This window comes from Tinamus guttatus, unplaced genomic scaffold (assembly GCF_059628265.1).
Source record: "Tinamus guttatus ecotype Peru unplaced genomic scaffold, ASM5962826v1 Tinamus_guttatus_pri_ptg000364l, whole genome shotgun sequence".
NCBI lineage: Eukaryota > Metazoa > Chordata > Aves > Tinamiformes > Tinamidae > Tinamus > Tinamus guttatus.
The window spans coordinates 3925336-3941071 of NW_028288898.1; the positions used below are offsets into that span (position 1 = coordinate 3925336).

The window sequence follows — 15736 nt, forward strand, 5'->3', positions numbered from 1 at the left end:
CCTCTAAACGGAGGACACGCTCAGATCAAAATCTTCACGGTTAATCTGAGATGGCACCCTGCAACCATCACCAGAACGGGGGGAGCACAGCAGGAATTGCAGCAAGGTCTCTGAATCACATAGGTCAGCTCCTTTCTCCTCCTGCCCTTTGCACATAGCAGGCCTAGGGGTTTCAGCTCTTCCCCTCGCCGAGTAGGGCAAGAGGGGGTTACGTTTCATTGCTGATACTCTTGTTAAGGTAGTGCTCTTCTGCGTTATAACTTACTTTGGCCTTCCACTACAGAAGGCCTTGCTATCCCACTTCTTCCTGCTCCTATAAATCCTTCATATTTGTAGCCTCACAGCCATGTTCCTTTTTTTCCTAGGCAAAACAGCATTCAGAAAAAGGTGAACTATCTGGTCTACACACTTATTTTATACCCCAACCTTTGTCTTCCCAACTGGGGCTTTCTTTGGATATTGCAACATGGGGAATCGCACAGCTGTCAGCTCCTAACCAAAATCCTCCTCTTCAAAGTGAAGTGGAGTTTTAACACAAGCAAAAAGGACACAACTTAACCTGGCTGAAAGCAAACCGCAGCACTGCGAGCACAATGAGCCGCACAACTAGAATAAGCTTTACAAAAGTGGGGAAAAAAGGCTGTTCACCAGGGCTGTGTTGCATTCTCCTCCTGGGAAAAGCAGTCCTGCCTCCACAAAGAGTCAATGGACCCAGGACTCTGGCACCCTTAAAGCACCCTAACACAAAAACTGGAGGCTCAAAACTGCTCTGACATGACATTCATCCAACAAAGAAAGGAGGAATTGAAGTCTCCCGCCAGTTCCTGTTATGGGCAATTAAAATCAATATTTTCATTTAAAGCCAGACTTGCTATCTCCCCTATTCCAAGCCTACTCCTGAGACTCCGAATGCCCATGTAAAAACATGTTTAGTCAGTTCATTTCCTTGATCTTTCAAGCAATGTTGAAAAAAATCAAACACTATTTATTCAGACTGCTCTCCAGCATTCCCTAGGGAAGCCTTGCCAGCTTCTGTCTTATCTTTCGTGTTGAGGACAAAGACTTTTTTTTTTCCTCCTGGAGGATGAATCATCCAGAATATCCCCTACTGTTGGTTTGTCCCAGCCCTTAGCTGAGAAAGAGAACCTGGAAGACAGTTTCATTTCAGATGTCACCAGCTCAGCTGTGTTTTGATTTAGCAGGTGGCCATCTGTGTAGGACAGTCTGCTTCTCTACAGACCAAGCTGTAGGACTGCTGCACGTGGGTCACTCACCTCCCCGGCAGCTCCTGCTTGCTTTGGCTTTAGCTACAAGAGAAGCTTCTTGCCTTCATTTACTTCTATGCCCAACTGACATGCTTGGGCTTCCCTTCACAACCACGTGCTGCCACTCTCTTCTGTTGGTCCCCTCAAGCTGAGCCTTTTCTTGCTGGAGAAAGTGCCTGCCCTTGTGCTTCTCCGTTTCAGACCATATCTAGGCTCTCTCAGCCAGATCCTCCAGCCAACTGGTTGCTCACCTCCGTCAGCTCATTAACACTGGGCTCTATACAGCTTTTAATTAACAGTAATGCATGTGTTTTTGGAACAGCTATACTTTAAGCTCATACACGCTATGACATGACTCTCAGAGCTGAGCTAATGAGTTCCCATGTTACAAGCCTACTCTAGGGGTATAACAAATAGAAATTCCTCCCAAGTAGTTCAAGAGAGATTCCTGCTTGCTTTCACCAAGGCTCACAAGAGCATAGTCAATATCTGGATCTTTGGCTTCTATAACCTTTTCTGAGCCTACTCGAGAGGATGAAGCATCACAACAATACTTCAGTCACTGTGCTTAACCCCTATACCTCGACCTTGGAGAACTATCAGTGTTTGCTGAGCAAGTCCAGGACCTGCATAGAACTTGCTTAAAAAAGCATTTGAGTAACTTGAGTAATTTTTGGAAGCTCTTGATCAGCTACATGAGATGATCTGTGAGCTATAGGACTCAGCTTCAGGCCTCTCATGCAAGCTGCATCTTTCAGTGTTTCTGATCCACCAAACTGAGCTTGTGGTATCCCAAGGGGCCAGAGAAGTGCAAAGGGGCCTTCACAGCAGGGAGCAAAAGATGAAGATGGTATCTGAGGATGGAGACCTTCTTGCATCTTCTCAACAGCCAAAAGGTATGATTTCTCAGGATCTGGTGTGCCAAATAGTACAGAGCTTCCAATGGGAATTTCATCAAGGAAATCACTTTGGGGGATTCTCAGTGTAGGCAGTCCACAGGATGGCTACTAGAGGGACCTGATTAGCACCCATGGAAACACCCTAAGAGTGTGAGCAGTTGTTCACGCATACACACATCCAGCCTCATCTAGTGCTTTACATCAGCAGATCTCAAAAACCTGATAATGAAGGCAGCTGCCTGATCTCCATTTTACAAGTGGGGGAACAGCCTAAAACTAATTAGGCATGACCTAACCACAGACCTGCACATCTAAACTACTTTTTATGGCCAAGAGGAAGAAATAGATACACCTTTTCTGACCCCTTGTAGGATGAAATGAACTGCACCACACAGGGGCACCTCTTACAAATTACGGTTTCAGCAAGACTATTCTTATCTCAGCAAGAAGTTTGAGTTTCAGGATATGGAGGTCACTTGCAGGCAACACCAGCATTTCTAAGTGCATGCAAAGTCTTTTGGCTCCACGTGAACAGAAAACACAGGAAGAATTCTTGGAGCCTGCAGTTTCTCACCTTTGGCAAGCCATGAGCTCAGGGGATAATGGCACAGGAGGCAACTGAACAGGCCTGGAGAGGAGATCCACAGCAAGCTGAAGAGCTAAAAACAAAATGGAATTGCAGCTTGTTTGAGCAAAGTGGAAGCAAAGTGGAAGCTGAGCACAGAGGAGATACCCGGGTTGAAGAAGAGACAGGAGGAGTAGGAGAACAGGAGGGGAGGAGACTGGGTTATTTGATACATCCAGCCTCTCCTGCCCTAGGAATGCTCAGAGCAGACAGCTGAATGCAAAATACAGCCAGGTATGTATTCTGTTAAACTCTGCATGTTTCTTGGTTTCTCAGTGGATTATTTTTTTCCTCCAAACTCTTCCTAAAGCTGACATGTCAGTCCCTTTCATGCAACGCTGAAAATGGATGTGTTATCTGCAGAGTTACAGTAGAGCACAGCACAGTGGGAGCTTAGGCCTAGAGGCACTGAGCCACACTGTCCTGCTTCTGCAGCTCGGAAAGCAGCTGGTGCCTTGGGAAGAGGAGGGAGAACTAATGCTATTGCCCTTTCCACCCCAGGGCATAAAACACGGCTCAAAGGCAAGATGTAGCCAGAGGCCACAATAGGCAAGGCCCATTCCTTATAGGAATGCATCTCTGTCAGCAGAGAAGCACATTCCCCCCTCCTCAAAGTGTATCCTCCCTGCAACTCCATCTTGCTCTGCTGTTTGCAGGCACAAACTGGAGACGATGCATTCGCTGTGTAGTTACCCATGAGAAGGCAGCAGAGTACCAGCAGCATCACCACATGGTACATGAAAAAGACTGCGGGAATGTCCTTATCTTTTTACACATCAAGGGATGTGCAAGGGCGTGCAGGTCTTGTTCCCTCCAAAGAAGCGCTACAGATTCCGTATATCAGATTCCCTTCTTCTGTATATCAGCTCTCTTTCTTGTGTTGAAAGCAAAGGGACTCAGCCTGCATCCTGGAATACTAATAAGTCAACCCTGAGAGGAGTTCACCTGATGGACAAAGATTTCTTAAGCTGAGTATTTGCCTGCTTTCAAAAGGAGGCATTTCAGAGCTGGGAGCAAGTCTTACTTCAGGACATAAATGCAGGGAGGTCGAATTTATGTAATGGCCTGACTATGCGTGTGGATTGTGAGAAACACATTCACACAACATCAAGTTGCTGCACGTCATGCCATCTTAAAAAAAAGACTGCTTTTCTTTAGAACAATCCATATCTATCAGCTACCATACAATTGCTCAAGAGCATTATATATGTATTTTATAGGTCTAGATAGTATTTCCAATTTCTGCTGAAAAGCATCAGACAATGCAAAGTATGGCTAAGACACCCAAGAAGAGCACCTTGATCCTCCTCCTTCAGCATCGTTTGCCACATCCCTCTCATACCCTTTATTAAGGACCTCCACAGCTTTCAATCCATCATTGATAGATTAGCTGCTCTCAGCTGCCTCCTCTCCTTGAAGTTTTCATTCTTCCCCCTGCCACCATATCTTGATCCCATCCATTCTTCAGTCTTGACCCTCCTCCATGAGTTCTTGCAGTCAAGCCTGACCTCTGCCTCTGGAGGGACACCATGTCACCCTGCATTTCTGCCATCATCTTAGCTAAGCCACCCAAGCCTGATGCTTTTGGGCCACACAACTTGCTCATTTCTGCCTCCAAGCTCACCGGGCGAGTTAGCAGATGGGTAACTGCCACTTCAGGTACCCATCAGACATGAATAGATCTACATCCTAGAGCTATGGCCTCTGTGGATCTCAACATGAAACAGATCTGGAGAGGAATCAAAATGCCACTAACAGTTTTGACCGCGTCATCATAAACATGGATCAATAATGTTTTTTTTTTTTTTTTTTTGTGAGGGATGGCAGGGGTGGCATTAGAAAGAAAATAGACCCTATATAATCAAAAACAACTTAATTCTCAAGCAGAAAAGCTGATGGAAAACTATCCATTCTCCTGAAATCCCTTGTTCTCTCCTGTTGACATTCAACCTTGAATAACTTGGGGTGGGATGGAAGTTTGTGAAAAGAAGGTAGCAGGAGAAAATATTTTATGTCAGAGACTAGTTATGTGGGGATGGAAGCAATCCTCCTTGTCCTCATGTCAAGGCCACCCCAACAACAATGAACAACCCATACATTCAATATGGAGGTCAACATGAGGGACCAAGCTTTCACATTAGGTGTAATAGAAAAACATTCTTTACTCTGCCAAGTGTCTTTACAAATATATATTTATATATTTAAGCCCGTTTCAGGCCATAAAAGCCCATAAAAACAATCAGTACCTTTTTAAAAAGAGAAACTGCAATCCAGAAGTCTGAGGTGAAAGACTCCCACAAAAAGGGCTGCTTTGGCACTTCTCTGAAGGCCTCTATTTAGCACGTAAAATCATCTTAAATCACATCAGCCTTTTTCCTACAAAGAGGGGCACCGTTTTCCCCACCTTTCCCCACTCTCTCTATGAGGTAAACTGGAATCACTTTTACATAACTGCTTGCAGCTTTAAAAAGAGGATATTGCATCTTGAAGACCAGCTTTTCCAAAAGTTGTTTGTGAATGAGTTAAAAAAAATAAAAAGAAAATGATGCCGCTTGTGGGTCCAACCACAATGTGCTGTTGTCTCAGAAACAGTTGATACTAAAAAGCTATTCCAGATACATACAAGAACAAAACTAGAGTTGGTCATAACGATTTAACTTCAAAAAGCAGGGAAAGTTTTCTGCAGTATGTTTTTGCATTAATCTCCCCTATCCTCCTTTTCCTACCAGCTCCATATGCCCTTCCAAAAAAAAAAAAAAAAGTGTCGGTTGTAACAGTGCAAAGTCCATCCAAATCTTGTGTTCAGATTCACTATCACTACATTAAAAAAAAAAAAAAAACTGCTGGCAAATAAAAAGGTCTTGATTTAACTTAGCAAAAGTGATATCTAGAAAATATTCAACATCAAGAGGTCTTACAAAAAACCTTCAGGCTACTAAAGCATTCTAAGGCACAGTGTTTTGGAAGAAGTGCTTTCTCCCTTTAGTGTTGCTTTATACACATCACGTGTATGAGTCCGAGTGACGTATGGAGCTGGAAACGTATGCCATCTCTTCTCCCAATTACTGAATTCAATCTTTTCTGGAGTTTCAGACGTAGGCTCCCAATGCTGCATGAAATTCAGTTAGACATTGCACCAGCTGCTGAAACTTGGGTCTTTCCTCAGGGTCTAGGGCCCAACAGCAGGCCATCACAGCAAACCTGCAAGACAAAGAGAAGCAGAAGGCCTCAGAACATACAGCAGGCAACCACAGCCCCAAAGCTCAGGGAGAAACACTTGCCACTAGCAAACCTGCTGACCAGAGAGGACCTGTCTATCTTCTAACACACTATGCTGAACAATTCTTTAAAGACAGATAGCTGGAATGATGAGTAAGTGTGCTATGACTGTACGTGCTGGTTCGATTCTGAATATAACCTGTCAAAAACAATCCAGGTTAAAGCAGTACATAATTTAAGGGAAACTGAAGTCCTTTTAGTGCATAGTTGAAAGTGGTAGGTTGAAAGTTGAAAGTGTGGTAGGTTTGAAAAAAGGACAACTGGATGGACATGGCAGGCAGAAGGCAGTGCCTGCGCTCCTGCACTCTCCCTTATGTCTTAAGATTCAGAATAAGCTCCTCTAGTGTGTGATGTGAATATCTGAATTCCGTTTCAGTAACACCAAAAACAGTAATTTTAGCTTGCGTGAGCTCCTTAATGCAGGTCACTGTGAAGCCACACAAGCATTTACGCTAGGGACAAGGCAGACTTGGCTCTTCCATCAACATAGCTGCCTTCATCAGCTGGTTATCAGCCAGACACGTCCCCCTCCTGCAGTGAGCACACACTTACAGTTCATCGGGGCAGTTGATGGGCTGAGCGATTCTGTAGCCGTCCTTTAGGTAAGCAGCCATCTCGAAGGGATCGATATCGACATACGGAGTCTGTCCCAAAGTCATCAGCTCCCACAGCGTGACGCCGAAGGCCCACTAGAAAGAGAGCGAGTGCACACTGAGCGCTCCTTCCCACACAGCACAACACACTCGCATCAACACAGTCCTACAGTCAGGGGAAAGGAGTCTACATAAATGCCACAAACATCAAGTTCAAGTAGAAACATCGGCACATTCAATAGGGCCGGTTAAGAAACACAGAACAGGTGCTAACATACTTGCTAAAAATATATATTTACTCTATTTCTTCTGTCTGCCATTTCTAAACACTTAACAGATCTAAGAAACACCAAAAAACCCTAAAACTTTACTATTCTAACTCTTCATAACACTATAAAGAATTCCTCAAGTAAGGGGCAAGAAATTCCAAAGTTCAGAGGAGGAGACTGTATCAAAGCATCATTTTTCTCATTGGCCTCCCAAGAAAAACGAAGACTTAACCCAAATAAACCTGCCAGCTCGATGAGCGTTCCAACACCTTGTGCGCCTGACATCCCTGCTAGAGGCTTAAAAAGATGGAAGACCAAAGTGGCACTTCAGGCACAAGCACAGTGGAATGAAAATGATTTTCTGGCTGGTATTGAGAGTCCAAAGAGAAGAAACAGATGATGCTGATAAGCTGTGAATTCTCACCATGCACAAATGACAAGTGCTGCAACCATTATGGTATATTAAAAACTGGCACTACGGCCTTCCGTACAAGTGTTGGGCTTTCTTTTTTGGGGGAAGGTGCAGCTGATGAGGGGATGTTGCCACTGGGCACGATTAAAAGCTCAGAAATAGAGTATGGCAGGGGCACACATTAAGCCCCATTCTGAACAGATCGCAGTGTGGAAAGGCACAGGGGGGCATTCTGTGGCTTTCTGCAGGTTAAGGAGAATGAGATGGGCAATATTGCATCTTGAATAAAAGGTGATTCGAGCAAAGCTACTTTAAGAATGTAGCTATTTTTAATCCCAGGATTAAACTGCATGTAAACGCCACAAAAACTAACAGTTTCACATCCATGAGGGGAGGAGGGAAGAGGAAGCAGGGTGAAAATTCAGCAGGAATTGTTTTGTTTTTCCATGTTTCAGCTGAATAGCGTAACTGCTGGCAGTGGTGGAACACATCAGAAGCCATTTGAGCCAGCAAATTGACATTAAAAATAAATGCATCCAAAAAGCCAGGCTAGAACACATGCTGATTGCATTTTAACAGACAGTAGCTAAAATGTTTGCAACAGATTTCATCGCCCACTGTAAGTTTCATGCAAACAATAATTAGATTTATTCTGAATGAGCAGACAAAAATATATTCCTGCATTTTTATGAAGAGTTTCCAGCTGAACATGAAGAACAGATTTAGGGTAAAGCCTTCTATGCCTGGAAAAACTGTTCATTTTTGCATGCTATGAAACTCAAGCAGTTAAGAAACATGAACTGCTCATTAGAAACTGAGTTGCAATTATCCCTCTATAACATAAAACAGAAGTTTGTACTCCAGCTGGGTTCTTTCGCCTGACAAAGAAGTAAAGATAAAGAGCAGAGAATCTATATGCGCCTTGAGAACTTGCTTACCTTCTCCTCTGACTCATTTTGGACAGCCTTCAGCCTAGAAGGCACCTTCATAACTGTAATTTATCCTTAAGAGAATAAGCCTCCAATTCCTTCAATGCCAGGAAATGCAGTAAAACCCACAGTGTGCATTTTCAGTTTGATAAAGTCAGGCTTGGAAGATGGGGAAGTTTCACCCCCATGGGAGACAGCCAGCAGCAGCAATCAGACCAGTGAATACCCTGTCCACGTGGTGAGCAGTAATGACACACACTTTATTTTCCCCACTGTACATTATATTTGAAGCTGAACACTCAGTGTTGACTCCAAGACATGCAGCATCGTGTTAAGATGGGCTGGGATACAGGGCGAATCACACGACACCGAAGTGCCTTCACCCTACTAATACTCTGCATTTCACTGGCAGTGTTTTATAAGCTGTCATTTCCAATTCCAATCTTCATAAACACGGAACACTGATATTCCCCATTTAAAAACGTAAGAAGAAATCAATATATATTAATCGATTCTGCTTGGTACTCTAAAAGGTGCTCTTATAGCCAACTTTCATTTCCTGGTCTGTCTCCAAGTTTGTTATGACAAAAAGCACATTGGTTTCCAGCAAGTACAGATGTCTTTCTTGGCAGAGCTCACACCTTCCACTGCGCCCCCTCGCTCTGCACACCAGCAATGAGGGGGAAAAAGCTCAGACAACTTTATTCAAGCAGGAGATGTATAAATACAACCAGATCTTGTTTTCCTGAAGCTTTCTAAACAATTATATTTTAAGGACATTACAATTACAGTTGCATGTTAAGGCAAATGTCATTAGAAAAGGAAGTGCCCCTCCAGCAGGGAAACAGTCCCTGGGGACAAGTGCTTTATCATTAATTAGTGCTCAAGTTCCTGCAGGTTCACCTTCAAGGACAACCTCCTACAAGCACAAAACAAGTCTGTTCTAACGTGCAGGCAGTCCAGCAAGCACAGTGGAAGGCCAGCATTGGTGTCGTGACTATGATCAGACACTAAAAAGTAAGGAAACAGAAGGCAGAAGCAAGAGACAGTTACCCAAGAGGGATATATTGACACAAGTCTCTCTGGACAGGCTGGATGCATCCAAGAGTGCAGAGGGAGCAGGTCCAAGTGGTTGCAGTGCTGCTATCACCTTTGAAAGGTCACAGCAACTAGAGGTGGCCGTGGACAACTGGAAGAAAGCACCCTTTGTAAGGGACAGGATTCAGGGGTATGTTATAGACCAACACTATTAATTCTTAATTATGCTGCAAGCCGTTTCCATGCACACAAAGCACAAGGTGACTGTGAACAGTCAACATGGACTTTATTGTGGGCAAATTGTGCCTGACTAACCTGACTTTCTTCAGCAAGAAGATGGTCTGGGTAGACACAGGGAAGGGGATGGATGTTGAGCTTGACTTTAGCAAGACCCTTGATACCATCTTCCAAAGCATCCTTATAGTCAAGGTGGCAGTGAAGTGGCTGAGGTGCTGGACTCAGATTGGTGTGATCAGCAGTTGCGGTCCAACCAGCAGCTGGTTACTAGTGGCACTGCTCTGGAACACTGTTTAATGTCTATATTAACAATCTGACCAAGGGCAGTCAGAAATTTTGGAGATGATATTTTACGGGCAGAATGGCTGACAGGCTCAAGGACCAAACTTCTTCAGAAGGACCTCAAGAAGCTGAGGAAACCGGCTAAGAGAAACCTCAAAGGTCAACAAAAGCAAATGTCAAGTCCTGCATCTTGGATGGATAAGCCCCATGCAAGAGGGCAGGCCAGGAGTGACTGGCTAGAAAGCAGCTTTGTAGAACATGACTTGGGGATCCCTGGGGGCCAGGTTGAACTTCTATCAGCCCAAACTCAAAGCCCTTCTCCTAGGGGAGACTGGGGGAAGTGTTCAAGAACCGTTCATTCAAGGAGGAAATGTCTGAGAACCAGGAGCTGCTTGACATTGAAGCCATCTACCACAAGACTGGAAGCAGATGTACAGATGCTTTGCTGTGTAAGACACTATTCAATGCCATTATTATTCAATTTCTGGGAGAAAAAACAGGTTTTAAGAGGAAAAATAGCAAATATCTTTACAAAAGTAAATAAGAAAAAATAAACAAAAACTTACCACATCACTGGCACTGGAAAATTCGTTGTTAACCAGACTTTCAAGAGCCATCCATCGAACTGGTCTGTTTTCATTATCTCCCAGGCAATGGTAATCCATAGGAAATAGGTCCCGCGAGAGCGCATTGTCTGTAATCTTAACCTGAAGTGCATCATCAATGCTGATTTAAAAGAACAGGAAGCATTTAGCAACATTGGCATTCAAATTTTTGAAAAAATGTTTACGTTCCACCTTAAGTTTGGAGCTCAGGACTTTGAGGAGTGCTGCTCACACTATCAACACTTCGGAGCATTCACATTGCTCTAGATCAAGGCATGCTCAATTCTGAGGTTACTGAATAGCATCTAAAAAGGTATTTATTCTGTGCTAAGCAGATAAGCACTAGAAAATCCAAAGTCTTAGATTAAATAAAATTAAACATTTACAAGTGTAGAAAAAGTACAGTTAAAGCAAGCAAACAACTCCCTCACGTTATTCATGTTCCCTTGGAGATCCCCTTTCCAATTCATTATGCAAATGTTTACCTATAGCACTTCCAGAGCAAAGATGGTCTTAGCCTATAGCATTTGTGCCTTAAAACCTGTCTGTAATCAAACATCATCATTTGCCCTCATAAGGTACCATTTGCTCACACAAATACCACTCAACAACAGAAATTCGTTTTGATAGTTGTCACATGCAGGATACTGGCCAAGAGAGACTTGCTTTCAGTTGACAAAAAACATACCTCAAAAAGCATGCAAAAGCCCTTAGCAGGTATTTATAGATTAAACTTGCCAACTATCTATGTTAAAACTAACAAAATTCAACATTCCCAAACATTTGACTCCAGAGTATGGTTAAGATGTTGGCTTTAGCTGAATATTTTTGTCACAAGATGTTAATTTTTTCTTTAAACACAACCATCTTTGCTGTCTTTTGACTTCGTCAAGTATTTCCTTGTTGCAATGAGAAAAATTAAATAAAAACGCCTGTGTTTTTATTTGTGTGATATGGAAATCTCCTGCTCTATAAATTTTGAGGACAATGGACAGATTTGGAAGCAAGGAGGAACAGAAAGGTCCATGAGATAACAAAGCAGCAGAGATTTCCATATCTGGTTACTCTTAAGAGACAACTGAAATTCAGAGAAGTTCCTAAAGGTCTATGAACAAACACAACACAAAGGGTAACTTTCCATTCTAGCTGGGCCCTGCAGGTATTGGAGACTGGAATTATTTTCTCCTTAACATATCTGCAAAGTCTCTTGCAATCCTGGCTGCCTGCCTGAAACTGGCACCCACATACATAGGTCTGATGCACTTCACACCACTCCTCTCAGCCTGTCACCTCCGTGAGGTGGCACTTATTGCCAGCAACACACCTGGGGAGCGAAGGGGTACACGACCAAAATACTCCAAAGAGTCCTGGTGAAGAGCAAACCTACTTCTATCTAAAAATCTGTGGCTAACCCACAAATTGTTGAAAAGCACACTAATCAGTAGATACTTAACTCAGGTCTTAACTTCCTTTGGAGAAGAAAGTACCGGGCACACTATGAATACTGGTTTTGGTTGCCAGCACTCGTGATCACATGCTTAGCACTCAAAAAGCTGAACTTTAAAGCCCAGAAGGGTAGAGCCAAGTTGTCCGAACTTCATTCGCCCGGGAGCACTACTCGTGATCATGGTCTCCTGGGGTATCACCTCTTCTCCAATGTGTTAAACAGGAAGGAAGCAAATGGGAATCGAGAGGAGTATCCCATGGAATGCTATCAGACTTGGACTCAATCCTAGGAAACTTCAGGATTAGCTAGGAAAGATTTTGTTAGGCTGGCTCAGAGGTACGCATTCAAATCGGAAAGGATGGATTTCACTGCTCCCTCTGTCCCAGTGTTTGCTACTTTGGAGAGTATTCAGTGCCTGTGATGTGATCAATCAGTGTCTTTGTTAAATGAACATCTTGGGACAAGTGTCGACTCGACACTTGGGACTCGAGTGTCTCGGACGTTTTTCTTAACCCTTTGGATGCAAGGTCTTGCATGAGCGGTTCTTACTGGGACACTTGAACTGGGCCAAAAATTGCACCCAAGAGGACCAAGTGATCATGTAAGACAAGGCACAGGGCCGTGGGGATCACCATTCCTGAGACAACTCTGAGGGCTGGGCAGAGAAGCTGCTCCAAGCTCCAGGAGGAGGACCAGTGCTGAGGTCAGTGCTTTTAACAACTTCAAGGATTGAGAGTACAATCAAAGCAAATGCCCACATTGAAAGGAAGTACAACATGGTGGTTCAACGAGTCTCTTGATTATACTGAAGAAACAAATGCCTTGAAGATCCAAGTGATGTTTCTAAGGAAACATCAAAAAAGATGACGGTAAATATAGAAAAAAAATTCAAAAAGAGGGCAAAGAGCTGAAAGAGATGGAAGTCAAAGAGCCAGAACAGAGCCAGGAAACCAGTCACTCTTCTTACTTAGACTGCTGGGGAAACTGAAGGGAAGGCTGTGTGCTTCACTTGTTATGTCTATGCACTGAGAGCAGGGAAGGCCTGAGAAACCCTTCTAGGTGCCACTAGGCCAAAAAGCCAGTCTCATTATTTGTAGCACGTACCCCAAAGGCAGAATGCACAAATGGATGGCTACTTTGAGACAGAAGCTAGTGAGCAACAAGGGTTTCACAAAACGAGAGATGCCTGAATCAAGCAAAGTGAACAGACCATAAGGCATTTTAATTTATTTCAAGAAGAAAACAAGCCCTGTAACCAGAAGATAAGCAGAAATGAATGACTCGTCCAATTATGATTTTTTGCTTAGCAAATTAAATTTATAGTTAAGCAAAGCTCACAGTTATAAATCAGGAATCATCTCTAATGCTGAATTTCAGGTTAAGACTGCACATTTTTAAGTGCTTCGGTTACTTTATTAGAAGGTATTTCATTGACTGATCAAGCTCTAGGGTACAAGATCAGCTCCTGACAAGGGCCTTTGCAGCAGAATGCACCTTTCTACTTTCCTTTCATTGCTAGGTCATTAATAGGTCAGTGCATGTCTTCTCACTTTTTATTTCAGGGGCAAGAGACACAGGCAGAGAAGTGGCAAAGGGGAAGGAAAAGCGTTTTTTCCTCAAGTTAGGAGTACGAAATTCTGAAAAGTTACTGTGGTACTTCAATTTTGCAGTTACTTGTAGATCTCACAGACTACACTCATGGAGTAACCTTCATTTTTAGATGCCTAGATTTGTATACAAATAAGCCTATATTTTCTACATTTCTCCTTACTAGATATTAACTCAGGTGGAGCATAAGCACAGTTGGCACGCTATGAAAGATTTAGCTTATAAAACTCACCAAATCCATAAAACACCCTGTTTTGACATATATAATGTCATATTATGTTCCAAAGATGGCCTCAAGATCTACCTTAGCATTCCTACCATTTAAGTGCACGTGTATCTATGCATCACTTAATAAAAAGGAATTTATTAGCTATCATAGCCATTAGGCATTGAAAAAAATGGAAAATAATAATTTCATATAAAAACCTCTCCATTAGCATAATTGCAGAAGATATTCGAAGTTTCCACTGAAGTTTAAGGAAAGTCATAGAAGTCAAATGGCCTTCAAAAAGTGTTCTGCTTTTTTGAAAACAGAAGAATTCTGGTTCACCTCCTATTTAGAAGGCAACAATTCTGCTGCTGCTACTTTTTTGGAAGAAAACCAAAAAACAAACCAGAAAGAGTAGTATGTCTTGAAGCAGAGATCAGATCAATTATAGAAAGTCCATCTTAACCCTAGCTAGTTGAATGAACATTTTGCACTTAATGACTCTACCCCAATTAGTACTTACACACAGTTTCTAGCAGCCAGGTCTTTGTGAATGACTTCCCGTCTGGCCAGATAACTCATTCCACAGGCAATCTGAATAGCCATATGTACAAGATCCTGCTGGGAAATCGCCTGCAAGAGCACAGAAGAACAGTCAGACTACTACACAGGGAAGTAGAGCTGTAGCTTGTTATTAAAAAGCAACCATAATAATAGTATTTTACAACTGACATAGTTGCTACCAATTTTCTAAAGAAAATTATACAAGATACTATTTGACATAATACAGATTATAAACACCTTCCTTGTCTAAATTCCTGAAGAAGGGAGTGCATGGCATAGGGATTTGTAACTCAGATTAAGGAGGAGAAAAGGTAATCAAAGTTGAAAGAACCTAGCAGTTTATCATGATTTATTGACCCTGTAAATTAACAGGGAGGGAGACAGATACTGAGAGCTTGAAACCTGGTACCTGACAGGGATAAAGGCTGACCTCAGCCAGGCAGATTTCACTGAACTTAGTGTTCGTTATAGTTCATTATGAACAGGTACATGCATGTATGAATAGTGTTATCCAGCTTTCCTTTTCTCCTGTATTTAACATCAACTATGCAGTTAGGGCAGTCAAGGCATTTTTAGAAGAACATTGTCACTTCAATATCTTTTCTTTCCTAATTGCCATAACAGAGGCAATAACTTTCATTAGAAACACAGTGAATAGTAACAAACTCCGTAAAGCACACGGCAAGAAAATCTGCAGAAAACACTCCACTTAGTCTCTGAAACTGAATGAATTCAACTATTCTGCACAAGAAAGATGTAAACTATATGTTACAATGAAAAATATGTATTGTAAAAATCCATGGTCATATATTATTTCCTTTCTTAATATAGTGATGCAATAGCTATTAGCCTGATCAGAGATTATGGCATCTCAAGAGCTGTCATACACACAGCCAAGAACACGCAGAAATGAAGATAAATACTTGCTAGGAAACCTGCTTGCCAAACATTTCATTGCTGAGATAGCAAAGGTGAACACAGAAGCTACTTATTTGAAAGTCCATATATAAATGGGAAACTGAGTCTTCAGAACTAAATCAGAGCACTTGGGAAGTTAGCTTCTTCAGTTTACCTGAGGATTGTTGGCCTCCACCAACTTGCACTGTCGCAAGAAAAGTTTAAGGTTCCCCCAGTTCATGTATGGCAGCAGCACCATTGGTTTCTCTCCCTCTTCTATACAGACATGAGTGATAGGTAGCAGATTCCTGGAAGACAGGGATGAAGATTCCCAAGTTTAGAAAGTAGAAGTTTAACAAAAGTCTTCCTGACACCTAAACACATCAACTAAAAATGATTCGATACTGAAGAAAAAAAAGCATCCAGCTTGCATTAGGAGATGCAGAGCACAAGGTCTCCAAGTAAGTCGAGTGTTTGAAGTGTACACATATATACACAAAATCAATAAACAAAACAAAAAAGGAGACATTTGGATCTTTTCCCCACTAGGAAGAAATTGCCAGATTTTTCATTTGGTCT

General features: G+C 42.5%; 1 protein-coding gene across 1 annotated transcript in view; it reads right to left on the reverse strand.

Annotated features, from left to right (window-relative positions):
- Positions 1-4931: 4931 nt before the first annotated feature.
- RYK (receptor like tyrosine kinase) overlaps positions 4932-15736 on the reverse strand; it is a 40782-nt gene continuing 29977 nt past the window's right edge. Inside the window, exons 11-15 of the mRNA XM_088530176.1 lie at positions 15333-15465; positions 14220-14329; positions 10395-10554; positions 6621-6757; positions 4932-5990 (exon numbers count right to left, since the gene is read on the reverse strand). Coding sequence (XP_088386302.1) covers positions 5879-5990; positions 6621-6757; positions 10395-10554; positions 14220-14329; positions 15333-15465 — 652 coding nt within the window. The 3' untranslated portion in view covers positions 4932-5878. The remainder of the gene's footprint in view (positions 5991-6620; positions 6758-10394; positions 10555-14219; positions 14330-15332; positions 15466-15736) is intronic.